This window comes from Hypanus sabinus, chromosome 25 (assembly GCF_030144855.1).
Source record: "Hypanus sabinus isolate sHypSab1 chromosome 25, sHypSab1.hap1, whole genome shotgun sequence".
Lineage (NCBI taxonomy): Eukaryota > Metazoa > Chordata > Chondrichthyes > Myliobatiformes > Dasyatidae > Hypanus > Hypanus sabinus.
Genome location: NC_082730.1, coordinates 24,900,220 through 24,918,925, shown reverse-complemented (window position 1 = coordinate 24,918,925; position 18,706 = coordinate 24,900,220). Strand labels below are relative to the sequence as shown.

The 18,706-nt window shown below is 40.9% G+C and overlaps 1 protein-coding gene across 2 annotated transcripts in view; it reads left to right on the top strand.

Moving 5' to 3' along the window:
• LOC132381110 (ataxin-7-like protein 1) overlaps positions 1-17,912 on the top strand; it is a 46,004-nt gene extending 28,092 nt beyond the window's left edge. For both annotated transcript variants that reach the window (XM_059950340.1, XM_059950341.1), the window contains 6 exons: positions 245-327; positions 1,862-2,097; positions 3,369-3,564; positions 5,133-5,254; positions 7,222-8,050; positions 11,395-17,912. In XM_059950340.1, the coding sequence (XP_059806323.1) occupies positions 245-327; positions 1,862-2,097; positions 3,369-3,564; positions 5,133-5,254; positions 7,222-8,050; positions 11,395-11,412 (1,484 nt within the window). In that variant the 3' untranslated portion in view covers positions 11,413-17,912. The remainder of the gene's footprint in view (positions 1-244; positions 328-1,861; positions 2,098-3,368; positions 3,565-5,132; positions 5,255-7,221; positions 8,051-11,394) is intronic.
• Positions 17,913-18,706: the final 794 nt, after the last annotated feature.

Below are 18,706 nucleotides of genomic sequence, written 5' to 3'. Positions count from 1 at the left end.
ATCCCTAGTTTAAATCATCTCAATCCATTGACTAAAAGGTCTTGTTTCTTGCCGTGTAAATTTATTTTATATTTTAAAAATAAAATGTCTGGGAAAGCGTCTTAGACTTAACTTGAATCTCTTTTCGTTCTGAAAGTGCTGTAATAAGTGTTTCTGTATGGGGAAATGAAGTCCTAAGGTACCTTGGGGCCTTTAACAGGAAACATCTGTCATACCGCATAACCTCTACCTAATCTCTCGACAGAGAAAGAAAGTGACCTCAATAAACACTGCGGAGTCATGGATCCAGAGACCAAGAAGCATTGCACTCGTTCATTAACTTGTAAGGTAACTTTTAACCCCCCCCCCCCCCCCACCACCACCTCTGCAGCCCCCAACATTGTATTTGTTTTATTTTCATCAGGCAAAATTTCAGGACAGCCCTTTTGTTGAATTTTAAATGGCTAGACATATAGATTTTTGACTAGAAATAAAACAAAATGTGTATGTTGAGTGTTGTAGTAACTTTTATGGAATTAATACAGCAGATAATAAAATAAAGGTTTTCTTCACTTTATAACTAACTCTTGGTCTGTGAGATCTGGTTTCAGTTCCCTGAGGGGTTAAAGAGGAATTTTCCAAAGTATTTTTTCCCTTATAGTGGCCCTGGGCTTCATTACCTCAGGCGATGACAAGGAAGGGAGGCACTATTCAACAATGCTCCAGTCATCGTAGTGCGGAACAGATTTGATGGAGCAGCCAGTCTTTTCTTGCCTCTGGGCTTTCCATGTTTTGCTGTTGCACCAGGCGGGAGTAATGGAAGTGACTCATCCTTCAATCCAATAGGGATTAAAACCTGGCTGGTTTGGAGCCTAAATCTGAAAACCAAACTCCTGCATGCTTTAATGCTACAGCCCAGATAATTAACTGCATTTTGCTTGAAATGCACCCCCACCCTGGGGTGGTCCCTTGGTGCTGATTGTCTAATGTGGTAATACATTTCCAATGTTCCTGATCTGAGAGGACAGTGTTCTTTTGGTGTGGCCTGTGTGTGCAGCAATCCCTTGAGGTTGCCAGGTTGACTGTGTAGAGTTCCCTCGGAGCTATCTGTTGGTGCAGTGCACACTCTTGTGTAATAAGATGGAATTTTGACCTCACGATCCACCTTGTCGTGGCCTTTCACCTTATTGCCTGCACAGCACCTTCTCTGTAGTATTATATTCTGCATTGAGTTATAGCTTTTCCCTTGTACTACCTCAATGTACCAAAGTGGTGAAATGATCTGTATGGATGGCTGGCAGAGCAAAGTTTTTCATAAACCTCATTATAGGTAACAATATTAAACCAATTGCCATTTACTCTGAATTGCCTGTCCAGTGGAACAGTCCCCTCTGCACTGTCTCTTCGAGAAGTCATTGCTGCCTCAAGAGTATACTGTGCAATTAATACAGTAGATAATAAAATAAAGTTTTTCTTCACTTTATAACTTACTGTATCATCCCTGCTAATGTATGTTGGTCCCAATACTGGCATTGCTGTAGTTTGTACAATCTTTGTTATAAAATCCCACATGGATTTGCTAGTTTCTCCAGTTCTTTAGCTCTCCAAGATCCCTGGACTCCTTCCTAAATTGATTTGCACTCTCCCACATCATTCCACCAGTGGCAGAAGTTTCTTCATCTGGCAAAGCCCTGAGCCCTGAAATTTCCTCTTGCAACTTCAAAGGCTTTCTACCCTTCTCTTTGCAGCTTGCTGTCCAATATTTATTCCTGTGAAGATTGTGACCGTGTTTTCCTCTGCAATGTAGTATCAGATTGTTCTGCCCGTTCCCCTTACCGCTGTTGTCAACTGATGCTAAACCCGTTGTCTTTCGTCCTGCTAGACGCACTCACTGACTCAGAGGAGGAACGTGCTCGGCCGGCGGCTGGCGTTTGATGAGTTGTTGGCAGAACATCGGGCCAGCTTGAAGAACAAGGAAGGTGGCAGAGAGAAAAAGCAGCAAGCTAAAGAGGCAGTGACACATTCCCCTGTGCAGGAAACGACCGCTGGAGGCTGGGCTTCGGTGATGGCAGGAATCTCCCTGAGCCACACAAAGCCTGCCGGCTGTTCCGGCTCAAGGTATGATCTAAATTCCTAGCATTCGTGGGCACCCATTGGCTCTCTCGGGATATAGGTGTTTACTGGGAGGGTGGGAGAACAGTGATAATGCAGATGTTTCTTCCTCTGATGGGGGAGTCTAACACAAGAAACAGCTTAAACTTAAAGCCAAATGTGAAATCAGAAAATGCTTTCAATGGCAAACGTTAGTTAAAATCTAGAATTGACTTCCCCAGAATACTAGATACAAGAGGTTAATTGGAGTTTTCGGTGTTGTCGGTGGGATTTTAACGAGTTAATAAACCAGTTGTGATACGAGTCAGCATAATCTTGTTTAATGGCTTTCTGGTTCTTTCTAATGATTATATTGTATATTAAATATATTTATTAAAATAAAGTAATATATTACAAGATATTGTAATTATATACACAGTGCAATCTTGTTATTTGAGCCATTGGTTAATTGGGGTCACTGTTTATTTGGGACAACTTCTAAAGAACAAAATTAATTGAGAAAATAGCAGGGATTCCCTTTGTTTATTTGGGATGCTATGCCACTTAATTGGGATGGGAGACTGTTGCCGAACAGTTCCTAACTAGCGCCAGTCCCTTGCACTTAGTGGCTATTACTGTCCTGAAAGCGAACAGTTTCTAAGCAGCTTCAGTTGCGTGTGTTTGTGTTCAAAAAGCAGTGATTTTTATTACCAATAGTTGGCAAGAAATAAGCAATAAGACAACTCAGAAACGTTTTGCTCACTGTGATTTCAAGCATTCAAGCTTGGAGATGCCAGAAATGGCAGGGAGTGAAAATGAAATGATTTCACTACTTCATCAAGTTAGGAACTACAGTGAATTTTAAGGTATCAATAATTATTTTGAATGTTATAATGGAAGTGAAGATTTGGAGAATACAATCATCTAAAGCATTGTATGAAGGCAGTCTGTTATCTGTATTAGGTGTCTGTGTAAATTTTGTTCATTTACCGTCAATCATAAGAATGTTTTGTGAGGCATGTTGAGCAAGCTTCACTCTGTACCTTATGCAAGAATACAGCTCAGCATGTGTTTGTTGCTGAACTAGTATGTTAACCTTCAAAACGCTCCCTTCTCAAGGCTGGTGAACCTAACTTTAATCAACAACTATTTATCCAATATACACGGCTGTAATCAGTATGCAAACACAAATGACTCCTCTCCTTTTTAGCTGAAGGGGCTGTGAATTTCTGTTTCGTTCTGAGGGCTTCTGGACTACTGTGGTCTTGCTGCCATCTGAATTTCTTTTCTTTTCACAGGGTTTCTTTGGAAAATGAATTGACTGACACGGAGAGATCCCCGGCTGATCCCACACCACACCCTGAGCTCCCCTACCCTCTCTTCAGATTCGAGATAAACAGCCGGCTGTCGAGCGAAGAGAGTGACGGGGAGGTGACTGAGGAATTGGACAAGCCAGACTGTCATTATTCACGATTTCATCCAAAGCCACTGGCAGTACGTTCTATTGCAGCCCAGCCCCTCTCTCTCCACTTCTCACTTGTCTTACCAGCAGCATTGATGGTTTAAACTGAATCCTCTGCAGAGCAGATGGGGCTGAGAAATGTTTGTAACCTCGCTACATTATTCAGTGTTTCAGACAAACATTTTTATTTACTTTCTACTAGTACTGAAAGTGGTTCATGCCGAATTGTTGGTTATTTGCCTCTTCCCCCCCCCCCCCCCCCCCTTAACCTTGCATGTCTTCCTTGGCAAATTACTTACTCATTTCCAGTTTCTGCCCAGCAGCCCCCACAAAGCATGCAGGTGTTTTTGGGAAAGGAGGATGACACACTCTGTTGAATTTCCTGTCCAGTGGGACTAGTCTAATAATTAAACAGGTTGGAATCTAAAGCTGACCTGCAGGGCTCAGTGAAGTGGGACCAATCTAAAATCTATTTTCACCCAGCATGGACAGATGGGCTACAGTGCCCCACCTCACACTGTACTTTTCGATGATTCAGCTAGGCACAGAAGGAAACTGGATCCTGGAACTAGCAGGAATGTGTTACACTGTAGGGTACCAGCAAGTAAATAAAAACAAAGAGATAGAATTGATGTGGGGAGGATGTTTCCATTAATAGGAAAGCCTGGGATACGCGAGGACAACCTCTGAATAAATAGGGAGTCTCTTTAGAACTGAGATGTGGAGGAATTTCCTCAGGGTGAATTTGTGGTTGCTACAGAGGGCTGTGGAGGCCATGCCATTGGGTATATTTAAAGCAGAGAGTGATAGGTTCTTGATTGGTAATGGGGCTGAGGGTTAGGGGGAGAAGGTGAGAAAATTGAGATGAAAAAAATATCAACCATGTTTGAATGGTGGAGCAAACTTGATGGGCTTATGAGCCTAATTCTGTCCATATAATTTTATGGTGGGGAATACTCGACAGGTCGGGCAGTATCTGTGGGGAGAGAGAGATCGAGAGAAGCAAAATTATTGTTTCAGGGAGACGATCCTTCATTAGAAGTGAAGAAATTAGAAACAATTCTATTTTAGTGTATCTCATTTTTCCTACCTAATAAAATGTTCTCAACCTGAAACATGAACACTGTTTCTCTCTCTCCAGCTGCAACTTGACCTATTGAATATCCTAGCATTTTTTACTTATATTTCACATTTCCAGCACCTGTAGATTTTTTCATTTTTCATTTACAAACTAAGAAAACTATTTGGAACAAAAATCAAAATAGGAGGACATCACTCAGCTCCTCATTATGTTCAATTTTTAATCAAGATTATAGCTGATATTGATCTGATTTGCTTCCTTCCTCCACAAATCTGTAGGTCTTAATGGTAATACTTCATACTAACCTGAGGGAAGAATTCTATATTGCTGGTACACTTTATGACATCATGACAGTATCCCAAAGCCTGATACTAACGGAATTCTTCATAAATTCTGTAAATTGTAGCTATGATTCTGCTTTGAGCATGAATTGGCCTTTTCCCAATATTACTGCTACTGTACGAGAGCTATTCTTGAACCAATCCCTTCTTCACCTGATCCAGCCTTTTTTCTTTGCAGTTTTGCACTTTTGGAAGCCGAATGATCAGCCGAGGTTATTACGTCTTCAACAGGAGATTGGACCGATTCCGAATGGCCCTTAACTCCATGGTGGAAAGGCACCTAAACTCTCAGATGTGGAGGTCAGTATGCTGTCCTTCTGATGCCCACTGTTGATTATTATTGAAGTACTTGTAGTGAGGAAGGGCGAGTATACTACACACTCTCCACAGTTCACAAGCATTGAGGGAGAAAGATAGACTAATGCAGGAAATATCTGTGACTTGATCCAAGGGCTTTAAAAGCCTGTACATTTTTGTAGGAAGATAATTGATCATGGATAGATGTTATTCACAAGGAGTAACTATCTATTGGTCTTCGTTGGTCTAAGCCAAAATACCAGAGCATTTCGATGGTTCCATTTAATATACAACTTGAAATTCTTACTCTTTATAGACATCCATGAAACAGAAGAAAACCCTAAAGAATGAATGACAGAAAAATGTTAGAATCCCGAAGCACCCCCATCTCCTTCCCACACACAAGCAGCTGCAAAGCATCAATCCTCTCCTCCTTCCACTTATTCCAGCAGGAAGTATTAGCTTCCCACCACCCAGCAAGAAATAGCAAAGCCCCCAAACAGCCCATGATCTGCAGTGCAACAAAAATTGTTTTTCAGATGAGCTTGAGGAAGTCACCCTCTATCGCCATTTTGGCTCCTCCCCAGGTATTTTGTTTTGAAAATGGAGGCCCAGTGAAGCACCGATCTTCATTGTTACATGGCCCTAGGTGTTGGCCTGTTGCGTATCCCGAGTAAGTTCTGTTCTTGTTCTGGCTTTTTGATTTTCCATAGAGAAAGCTGTATGAGATAAAAACCCAAATAAGAGGCCACTGAGCCTCAGATTCTGTGCTATCTTTTAGCTGGATTATGACCGACTTAATCCAATTTGTGTGCCATTACTGTTTATAACCTACAAAGTTTTGTCTCTTAATTATAATACTTATAATTAACCTAAGGGAGGGATTTTATATTACTCGTACATATCTCGTTATGATCTTGCATTGCACTTTTTTGGTAACTCTTACACTTTCTTCTGTATTGCTATTATTTTATCTTGTACTTCAAAGCACTGTGTAATGACCTGATCTGCATGAACAGTGTGCAAAGCTTGCTTCTCACGGTATCTTGGTTCATGTGACAATAATAAGCAAATACCAATACACAAGATACAAAAGCCTTGAGTACACATACCATCAGGCTCTAAAACATCTTCAACCCTGCTGTTAGAAGACTCTTGAATAATAAAGGTGGACTCATGATCCCTCCGTCTACCTCATCACGTCACGTGCACTGTATTTATCCATCACACTTTCTCTGTAACCGACACAATATTCTGCATTCTGATCGCCTCGTGTACTCCCTCTTGTGGGGCGGCACGGTAGTGCAGCAGTTAGCTCAACGCTTTACAATACCAGCGATCCGGGTTCAATTCCCGCTGCTGTCTGTCGGGAGTTTGTGCTTTCCCCCTGTGACTGCGTGGGTTTCATCCGGGTGTGCTGCTTTCCTCTCACAATCCAAAGATATACCAGTTGGTAGGTTAATTGATCCTTTAAATTGTCTCATTATTACGCTGAATGGCGTTGTTCAACGGGCCTATTCCACCCTAATTCTCAATCAATCAATAAAAAAATAATTAAATATGACTATATATTGAATGCTCTGCTGGATGGCACGCGAACCAAACCCTCTCACTGTATCTCAATACCTGTGGAAAATGATGAACCATTTACCAATTCTGTGGCACTTCATGTCATCACCAAAAGGTCAACCTGACCCAACCCCTCCTGGGAGCACAGGGACCATCTGTTCACATGTATCTCCTAATGCCGCCTTCCCATCCCTGAAGTGCAGTTCCTCTTCAGCAGCATAGTCCCCTTCGCTCCCATATCTTCCTGTTGCTGGCAGTGCACGTACCCACAAACCCTCAAACAGTGTGACCACCCCCACTTCTCTTTCTTGTCTCCCAGCCACCCAGCACTCCCCCAGTGACTGATGGTTACAACCTGAGGGATAATCTGATTCATTTTAGTTTTTTTTTGCTTAATGCAGGAAAATTCCTCCGGCTGTGGATTCCCAGAGGGCACCGCCAACACCTGCCTCCTTGACGCACTCGCTGCAGTCTGTGTCATCCCTGCCTTTGGGCTCCTCCTCCCCGCCACCCCTCGTGAGCACAGATCTGAAACCAGCGTCCTCTCCAGCTGCCGTCACCACAGCGCGAGCCCCCTCGGACTTGCCTGCCGCCTGCTGCCGTTCACTTGCTCCAACAACCCCTGCCTCGAACCCGCCCCACTCCTCCAGCAAAGTGTCCTGGGCCAAGGCTGGCCAGGGGCTTGGTTTCCATCAAGGCTCCCACCCATTTGCTGACACGTCACAGAACAAGAGGAAGAAGCCAGCGCTCTCCAACTCTGAGCTGACACCTGCTCAAGACCCTCCCCTCAAAAGGAACTGCGTGCTTAGTTTGGGCAAGATCAGTACACCTCCTCCTGGCGGAATTGCCCCCCGGCCGCCTCACTCGAATACCTCGTCACACAATGCTAACAATGGAGTTGCTGCCCACAGCCCCAAAGCACAGGGACAAGCGGGAATTCTGGGGCAATCAGGGAACTCCATCAAAGGGAACAGCAGAGCGGTGGAACACTTTGATCCCAAAAGGGGTGCCCGTCTCTGTGAGGGGCGGAAGCTGGGAATCCGCAGCCCCTCACCCCCACCACTGATCGCCAACTCCCCTGTGCGGGCTGAGGGCAGGAAGAGGAAGAACGCTGGCGCCTGCTCAAAACCCACCAAAGTAGCCAAGCCCCCCGAGGTCAGCTGTGCACAAAGGAAAAAAGAGGAGAGCTTGGCAACGTCCCGACCACTCGGCAACTCCCACACACAAAAGGTAAGGAATGCAAAGGTCCACTGCAATGCCTGGGGAAGTGGGCCGGGAATGAGGGCCTGGGCAGAGGGGTGGCCATTTTAAACATCAGAACCAGCTGCTTCCAGCTAAGGTGCTGGTAGGAGTGTAATTACTATGACAGACCTGAAGTATTCAGAATTCCTCTTCCTCTACTTCAGAATAGACTAGCCCTCCTCTGACCTGTTGGAGAGTTTGCTCAAGTGTTTGTATGTACAAACTGCTTTGGAGGCTCAGCTGTAATGCTTCCAGTGGTTCAATAATCAGAAGTGAATCTTCGGCTCAGTAAACACAAGAGATTCTACAGATGCTGAAAATTCAGAGTAACACACACAAAATGCTGGAGGAACTCGGCTGGTCAGGCAGCATCTATGGAGGAGAATAAACAGTTGATGTTTTGATCTGAGACTCTTCATCTTTCGCTCAATGGTAGCATTCTTGGCTCTTTAGTCAAAAGGTGTGAAGTTTGGAGTCCAAGGGGTGCAAGCAATGCTGCAGTTGGATACAGCTCCATTTAGACATTATCTGTAGTAACTGCATGTGGTCCTGTGCAGTACACTGAAGAGGACCTTGAGTCTGAATGATTCTGTGAGACAAAAGACTTACATTTTGAAAGCAAGTTGCCAGGGTAGATATTTAATTTTCTTAAAAGATTATGAGGCGATAAAGTCAGCATCTTTAAAGTGATTAAAGAATCTGATCGGATAACGAGACTATTTCCTCTAGTGGAAGAATGCAGAACAGCAGCTTTAAAATGAGAGCATGGATTACTGCACTGATAGCGAGCAGCAATTTCACACAGGGTGCTGGAAATCTGGAACTAATTTCTCTGTAAACTGAGATTGGCATTTCAAATTTTATGGTTGAGATTATTAGATAACTTGGATGACTTAGAATGCAAGTTAGTTCAACCATTGCCAGACTGAATTGTGGAACGTGTTCAATGAACTAAAAGGTCCCAAACAGCCTCTGGGCTCAGATAATATTTCCTTATAGGAATCAGTTAATTTTAAGACTTAGAATTTTGACGACATCCACTGACTGGAAGTACTGCACTGAAGTGTAAGGATTTTGCTCCCTAGTTATTTTTTTGTGCAAAACTGATGCAGTCAAGCTGACTGTTTAGGGTGACATGAACAATGACTTTTGGCTGAGGAGCTATAACGGCTGTGGTACCAGCTTAACAGTAAGAATTAATGCAAAGGAGGATAAAGTGGAGAACGAAACCCTGTTCTTTCAGAACAATAAACTATCATGATCACCTTCAAAAGTTGCTTCATTCTTCAGAATGCATAACGAACTGGGATTTTCCTATTTAAACAGAAGTATTGTGTATTTAGTTACTCAAGAGAAGATATTCTGAACAAGAATAGTTCAGATACTATACACAAAATGCTGTAGCAACTCATGAAGGGTGTCAGCCCGAAGCAACAGCTATTTATTCTTTTGTATAGATGCTGCCTGACCTGCTGAGCTCCCCCAGCATTTTGTGCGTGTTACTCTGGATTTCCAGATCTCCAGAGTCTTGTGTGTTTAGATACTATATATTTTCACTGCGCATATGTTCTTTAGTTTTTCTGGGGTTGTGGGTGGCACAAGGTTGGCTCAAGCCTATTGACTAGCACTAATTTTCTAGTGAGCTACCTTGTTGGGTTGTTGGAGCCTGGGAGGTGACAGTTGCTCCAGTAATGTTGTTAGGAAGGAATCTCCAGAATTTTAAATAGCAAGAGAATGCCATTAATGTTTGGTCAAGATGATAAACGTTTGAGGGAATTCCAGGTCTAGGAGTTCAGTAATCTGACATGCATCAGACAAAGATGGAGTAATGAAAATTAGGGATGCTGGGCCCTTGATGTTTAATGAAGTTTATAGATGTTTTGTATGAGGACACAAGAGGTATAGTTGTTAAATTTGTTGTGACATTTTTAGGAAAATAAGTTGTGAAGAAGACAAAGGAGCATACAAAATGATATAGAAGCTAATGAATGAGCAAAGATCTGGTAAATGGAGTATAATTTGACAAGATGTGAAATTGTCCACTTTGGCAGGGAAAAAAAGAACATCTAAGTGGTGACAAGCCACCAGATGCAGGTACAGCTAGAGATTAGGAAAGCTAACAGAATGTTATTATTTATTGCTGGGTGAACCAAACAGAAAAGTAAGGAAGTTAGGATTCAGACCTTTAGAACATTATATAATAGCAAGAATCAAATGCTGAAACTTTATAAGGTGTTGGTTAGTTCACATTTGGAGCATGGTGAGCAGTTTTGGACCTTTTATCTAACAAAGGATGTGCTGGCATTGGAGTAAGTCCAGAGGAGGTTTACAAAGATGATCTAAGGGGATGATTAATGTTTGAAGAACATTGGATTGTTCTGGGCCTGTACTTTCTGGAGTTTAGAAGGATAAAGGGGGATCTCATTGTAACCTATGGAATATTGAAAGGCTGGAGTGTGGATGGAGTGAGTGTGAAGAGGATGCTTCCAATAGTGGGAGAGTATAGGAACAGAGGGCACAGCCTCTGAATAGAAGGATATCCCTTTAGAAGAGAGATGAGGAATTTCTTTAGCCAGAGGGTGGTGAATCTATGGAATTCAAGTGGCTGTGGAGGTCAAGTCATTGGGTATATTTAAAGTGGAGGTTGATAGGTTCTTGGATGTTGAAGGTTATGGGAAGAATGTAGGAGAGGATAGCTCAGCCATGATTGAATTGCGGAGCAGACTTGATGGGTCATGGGACAATAATCACAACACTGTTCTTTATTCATCGTTGGAATCGTATCCTCTGCTAAGGCAGCATTTCCTCAACAAACTTGAAAAGAGTTGTGTTAGTGTTAGCTATATATGAACACAGCAATGGTGTAGCATTCTTATCTCTTGAGGCAAAAGATTATAAGTTCAAGGCTGCTATAGAGATTTGAATACCGAATCTGGGCTGAGACACTCATTGCATTATTGAGATTTTGTTGATCTATAAGCAATGTTATCTCTTTTCATGTGTCATTACATCAAGGTCTTGTTTGCCCTCTTTTTAAAAAGAAGCATGACTATTATTTACTTAAATTCACCCGGGTATCCTTGCTCAATGTTTTGATCGTCAATCAACTTAGTTTAACAGGTTACCAATTTATGATTTTATTGGTTTATAGGATCATTCTGTGCATCAATTCAGAGCTGCTTTAATTCAATGTTATGATTAATGCTTGGAGAAACTCTAGTGGCAAAATAGCCACTGAATTGAAGCAAGCTGTCTGATTGTTATTCTGGGTGTGGTTTTATATAATAGAAATTAATCCTGTCATACTTCTCTCTTTCTTTATCTTCCCCCAGGCAAAAGTGCGACCCTGAAAGTTGGTCTGCCCAGCTTTTTGGCGATACAGGACCTGGAAACCTTCCATCGATCAGCCACCAATTCCAGCCCTTGGGCACACAGATTGGCGCCTGTCGCGAGTGTCAAGAGCTCTGTCGGATCACAGGCTTATTAGGCACAAATGAAAGTGGGACTGTCCCACTAGCTGCCTCATTTGGCACTATAGAGTGTGCAGCCTACCCCTTCTATTGCATAACACGTCTGTATGGAGTCCGTTACTACCCTGTCCATCCATCTGTTTTGTTTGTCCCTTCCAGTTTCTTTGTTCTGGAGTTTTGCTGTCCTCACCATTAAACATGGAAGCCTTACTCTGTATTGCTACAAAGGAAACCTGATAACAAAACATATGCAAAATTGGCCATGAGGTATTCAACCTGTGCTTCTTGCCCACAATGTATTGGAGAATGATAAAGGACATTCTGCCATATATTTAATCCATGCTCCCTGCAGGCAGTGGGGTGCAGATGTCTCTTTTTCGGCATCGTGCATTTGTAAACTTGTGTTTTCCTGCCTCTATCTTCTTACAAAGGGTTTGATTCATGGTGAACTGGGGCCCATGGGTGCTGGACACCCATCAGATACACTCCTCAAGGAAATGTTCCTCTTGTATAACCTTAATTTTTCACAATTAAAACTCTTACATTCCCTTCCCCTCCATCCAGGGCAGTTAGATCCACCCCCATGCTACTCTTCCTGTCTTAGCAGAGGCTACCCAGCAGTCACTAAGAGCAATCTGAGAGAGGTTAAGAGAAGGGGATGATGACTGTCACTGACAGCCCAAAGTTTATATATGCCAAATATCTGTTCAGATAAGTCTGAGCAGTTCCAATTGTAGATATAAATGGGAAGAAAAGTATTATATCTCCTGAAGAACTGCAGGCAAAATTACTGATATTTACATGGCCTTTGGCCCTGACCTACTTGTATCATAATGCTATTGCATCTTCTTCATTGAGATGTATCTAGAAAGTTGGCTCTTATACGTGAAACTTTAATGGATTGAAAGAGAACATTGAAAAGAAGGAATGATTTGATATATTGATAGTAGGGTCACCACTATTTCATGTTCTTTAGGCAAATTTCATCTTGGTCTAAGCTTCTCTTGCCCAGTGATCTAACCATTGAAGTTAATCCCACGTACTTAATTATTGTTTGGTGTTATTAGATTTCAGTCCCCTCCTCTCTCCCTTTCTCTGTTCTTGCTTCAATTTGTTCACTCCGCTGTATCTTATAACAACACAAAAGGTCATTTAGTCTATCTGGTGCATGCTACATCCCGCAGAATAATCCTATTAATTTCATTCCTCCTCTCTGTAATTTCCTGCAGCCCTGCACTTGCGCTCCTTCACATCTACTCATCGACTCACTTTTGTTCATAACTTGTACTTATCCATCCTCTGAATTCCTACCCTCTGCTAAGGCAGCCTTTCCTCCCCATACCCAAAAAGTGTTGTGTCTATGTTGCAGTACATCTTTGGGCTGTAGGAAGAAACCAGAGCACCTGGAAGAAACCCATGTTGTCATGGAAACTGCATGTCTTCTAACATTTTTCTCTAATTATTTACATCTCTTTCTCTCTTCACTTCTGCTTCCACACGTTAGGCCTGTCCACCAGCAACTACAGTCCCTTCCCTTTCGTTTTGCTAAAGAATATTTTAATGATAGTGACCCTGAGAACATTCTTCAAGCAAAGTTAAAATGATTTAACTATATTCTGCCAAATTCTATACAATTCTCAAGTTGAACCATTCTTTTGCCCACCAGAAGATGAATTGGATTTTCTTTTTGCTCAGTTGCGCTTGAAGTTTCTGTTACAAACAGAATTTTAAAATTTCATTATTTTATGCTTATATTTTAATCCAACCCACTTTATCAGTACTTTTATATGAATGATGTTACTTTCTCTGCAACTTTTTTAACTTGCTACTTTTAAGTTTTGAGGTATGAATTCAAATTATATGTAACTTTTGAGGGAAAATATAGCAATATGTAATGACGGCATAGCTTGAGTTGTAGAGTGTCTCCTAATAATGATTCATCCCGTCTTCCCAGGGACAGTGTTAAATTCTCAATTAACAAGGAAAAGAAATAACTGCCTGATGTTGTCCTCCTAATCAATGAGTGAGCGACGACAACGTGGAAACCTGAGCCCAATCACTTGAGCTGAGATTAGTCCAGTGGCTGTTTTCAGCTAAAATGTATTGATAAAATGCTCAGTGAAGATAGAGGAAATCAATTTCATCCAAATCACCCATGATAAAGGTGACATTTTGTAACAGCCCAGATGAGGCTATTGTGCCTGTGCTGACTCTTTTAAGGGAGATATAGTAGGGAGAATCTAATCATTCCCCCTTTTACATCCATTTTCCATAGCCGGTGACCCAACAAGAAAAATTACCCTCATTATAGAATTTTGCCGGCTTTAATGGCAATGGACCTTTAGTGCTGGGAAACAGAACACTTCTAGTATCTGACACCAATTGTCGTTATCAAGCATGCCTAGTGTGACCTGTTCATAAACTGAGATTCCCAACTCACCTTATTTGAATATTGCATTATGTTCTGCTCACTCACCCTCTCTATCCTTGTCATTTTCCACTGAATCCTCATTCTTTTAGCCTATAGTTTCAATTCTGGACCTGTTTTTAAAATAAATCCTTACCATAGGATTCTGGGTTGTCCTTTGTTACCTCATTGATTTTCTCAAACCTGACATCAGTTCATAAACTTTGGTCCTTTGATTCAGGTCTTGGTTGTATCAGCCCTCGTGGTGTACTGTTACTGGCAAAGTCTCCGGTCCTTTATGTGGAACCTCCGTCCTAAATCATACTGTATAACAATCTTCTCATATCCATGTCCCCCTCCATCCTAAAAAGTCTTCATAAAAGCCAATTACTTCATCAAACTTTGAACTAAGCCTCCTCCACACTGCTTGCCCTTAGGTGAGAATCCCTTCCATTCTGCTTCCTATATCAGTCCAGTAGTTTTGATTGCCCTGCTGAGATTACCAATTTAATGATAATTATTGTTTATCAGGCTGATTATATGCATCGCCATAAAGGTTAGGTGCAGACGAGTGACCATTACGATTCTGAGCAGAAGTGGAACCCAAGAGCCAGGAATAAACAAGAATTTGTAACGAACTCCCTGAACTAGCTTAGCCTCTGGTCTTGAATACCTGTGTCCCATCTCCAGTGAGCGGCCAGTTCAGTGAAGTGCTAAAATTGACCTCTATAATGCTGATTCAAATGAAAGACTGAACAGCACACAATAATGTGAAATACTGAGCAAGAGTGTCGGGCATGGAGATCAAAATGCCAAGGTGTGTAAATGTCTGAAAAGTTTGTAATGGTTATGTACTGAATTATGCAAATATTTTTTGTATTTGATCTAGTAATGACACATTGTCTATAATATTTTACAGTTTGAAATGGTCAAATATATATCTATATATAAAGATAAATACATATATACAGGTATAGTGACCTAATGTTACCAATGCCAGATGCATACCCATTGAGGTAATTAGGTACCTTGGCAACAGTTGAAGGGTAGCACACTGTTTAAATGCAAACCATTGCAATGTCAGTAGTCATGTAATTTATTGTACAGATCAAGCCATTATAATCTGAATCTGATTTTGCTTTATCCAGTTTTTAATATTTTTTAAGGAGGTTGAGTGTGGAATTAAATTGGTGTCTGGATTGGAAAGACTTAGTTGAAGCTCTGTGTTGCCCAATTTGATCTACCTTAGCACATCCTGAACTCAGTCGTACTGATATCAAGATGATACTGGGTCCAAGTTATAGGAATAGAGTGGGTATAGGTCTTAATCTGACATGTGGAGTTTCTACCTTGGTGTTCCCATTTAAAATGTTTCCAATATGAAGTTTGAGACACAATTCATAAGAAATAATGAAAAAAATAGAGATTTATTAACTACAGTAACCAGATATAAAGTTTAACAAAGCAATGAACCATAGGAAGCCTAAAGACAGGAAAGAGTGAGAGAGATCAGGGATCAGAGGGTTTACGACAATTATTTTCCTTATTGTCTTAAGTCTGTGCCCTTGTCATTGCTGAATAACCAACCACTGGGGGGAGGTGGAAGGAAAGAAAGCACCAGTATTTACTCATCCTAATGTTTATTCATCTTGTCCTTTTATCAATAAGTAATATTTAAATAGTTTAGAAAACAGTAACGAGTAGTTTGCCTAATAGGTCCAAGGTGGAATATTAGCAGAGTGTCTCCCTACTCCCCCCACTCCCCCACCCCATACTCCTGTTCATCTAACCCCATAACATTTCTTCCCTGTCGTTAACTTGCTTCCTCTTAATTGCTTGGATATTTTTTGCATCAGCTGCTTCATGTGAAATCTGTTACATCATTTTTTTGTAGCTGTTACTACATTATTGCCACTCTCTGGCAATTGTATTTCTCCTGAATTAATTACTGAACATCTGTCATTATTACATTTACTTCTACTAAGTCTCGCTTAGAAGTAGAGACTTCCTTATGCTCCTGTGTTGAATACATTGATGTTTTTATAGAGCTGTCAGTCCCTCAGCTTTGCAATACCTCAAAATTAATCTTTAATTCCATAATGGATGATTTGTAAAAAAAACATTCATCTCTTTCTTTTCCTTCTCTCTCTCTCTGTGATTCCTTCATTAATATCAGTGTTTGGACTGCACATTCTCTCAGATGAGAGGAAAGTAACTGATATAAACCATTTTAAACTTTAATTTGTATCAGCAAAGGTTATTTTATGCTAAAAGATATGGAATTGAATACTTACCTCAAATATGAGCTGCTGCCCAGGCCTGTAAGCTGACAGTTTTTTTTTTAAATAGCTATTTTTGTGGTTGGTATTGTTTTGCTAGAAAATATTTAATACGTGTCCTCGCTGTGTATTATTAGAGGTTGCTAGTTTTATAATTCAGATAGTAGTATTCCAATGATAGAAACAGAGAATGTTGGAAAGATGCAGCATGTTAGACAGCATTTGGGGAGAGGTGCAGATGTCAGGTTGGTAACCTTTCTAGTGAAAGGTCATCTGCCTGAACTATTAATTCTGTCTGTTTCTCTGCACGTGCTTTCAGACCTGCTAAGTGTTTCCACCACTACTGTTTTTATTTCAGAATTTCAGCATTTGCCATTTTGCTTTTCGACAGCCCATCACTGAATGCTCCATCTCTGTACTATGCGTTGAAATAGATAAAAGGCTGTTCAAATGATGTCAAGACACTATTCATTGAAAAGTCAACCATATACAATGATCAAATCTTAGATACTATTTCCAATCAGTACTGAAATTTGTTGAATCTGATCAGGGAGACCTTTCAGAGTGGCACTCTACACTCAGTGTTGCTGGTTTAGAAAAGTAAATGCTGTTTTTACTATCACTGTATGGGTGCTTATTGAAAATAAGATCAAGCTCTGGTGTGATGACGCCTGCAGTTGACTAGCCTGCTAGTGTTCTAGGCAGGCTTCTCCTCCTACCTGTATTGAATAGGATCAGGATCAGGGAATAGAAAAGTGGCAAACCTTGGTTGTTTGTCCATTGCTTTCTGATAGACAAAGCATCAGGAAGCCATTAGTATCCTCAATAAAGGACTGAAGGCATTGAGGAAAGAAAGCCTGCAAGATAAAGAAAAGATTAAATTGATTAAGATGAGAATTAAAATTGTTATGTTGCCATAAGTGTGACAGTTTTAAAAAGAAACTTTTTAAAAAATAATTGATGCTGCTTACATTTTTCAAGTGACGTACTTTAAATTTCACTTCAAAATGAAAAGGTTGTCCTTTTAGGGGCACTTGAAAAGCAAGTGCCCACGAACCTTGCTTTTCCAAGTGAGCTAAATTGTTTGTGAACAGCCCTCATAAGGCTGCAGTTTAATAACTGAAATGGAGTGCAGTCACAGTGGGCAGAAATAGGTTCCGACATTTTATTTTGCTAATCAGGATTGGCTTAGAGATTGTGAAGTTTTTGACTCCTAGTTGGGTACGGTATGAAGTTAAGATTCACAATGAATGAGCGTAGATAATTAATGTACAGTAGGCTGTTCAACCGCAGATGGCATCATCACTAAGCTCAATATTCTCATTTACGGCAGTAAAGGTTGCAATAATCATCAGCAGAAAATGAAGGCATGCTAAGGGCTAGCAAAACTGACCTAGCTCTTTCTCCAGGCTCCAATCCACTCCTAACCGCAAATCCCCATTCTACCGATCCCTCCATTCTTGGGAGTCACCAACCTGCTGACTTCACATTCCATTCATCATTGGCTTGAGGCCAGTCAAAGTTGCTTCCTGTACTTATGTTGGGGAGTTTGTTTTGAATGATTGCTGTATGACCAATATTTATGGTTTTTTTTACATTGACTTTAGACCTCAGTGTTTTTGGTTTATAAACAAATAAATGTATAATTTATAATACCCAAACAGATGTTTTGAATAAAGTTTTTTTTTTGTTTATCTGTTTGGTGAGCAATTTGGATATTTTTTTTAATAAAGTTTTATTAGAATTTTCTAAGTGTCCTGTCTAATACTAACATGTTGAGTAAAATACTTAATACCAGAATGATGGTGGATACGATTCTTGCACTAAGCACTTGTTAGTTTTGAAGTGCAGACACCTGTGGTTATAAAGTTTATATAGTCAAGGCAGGAACATGTTGACAAGTTACAGATTAATTGAATGACTGATGATTTTGAGTTGATTATTTTGAAACAGTGACTCCTCGTCCTAGGCACTTCAGCAGGAGGGAGCATAAACTTCATATGTACGTGTCACCCCACCCCACCCTTCTCTGTCTGTGTGTCTCCCTGTGGCAAACATCATCATTTGCACATCCTTGCGTTGGAAAATCAGACTTGTCAGCAATCTCATTTGTGAAATGAACAATTCTTTTCATTTGTTGTGTGCATGTTGACAAACACTAACTTTATCTACCAGAAACCCAGTAGCAATTCTCCCAACACATAATGCTGCAGTCTAATATTTAAATTCTCTTTTGTTCAGTCCACTTGGTGAAAATTTTCTTTATTTCAGAAATATAATAATACATAAAAAAGTAGCTTTTGTAAATGCAACCCCATTTGAGAAAGATGTTAGTGTGGAAAACATAAGGAGGTTTTATTAAGTGAAAGGGGCTAAGTTAAATGTAAATGGTTGGATCGCAGACACCTGAACCTGCACCTGTGCCCTCCTACCATTTGTTGTTTCAACTGTCAATCGGTCGGCGTTTACGCCTACTTCCGGACTGGCG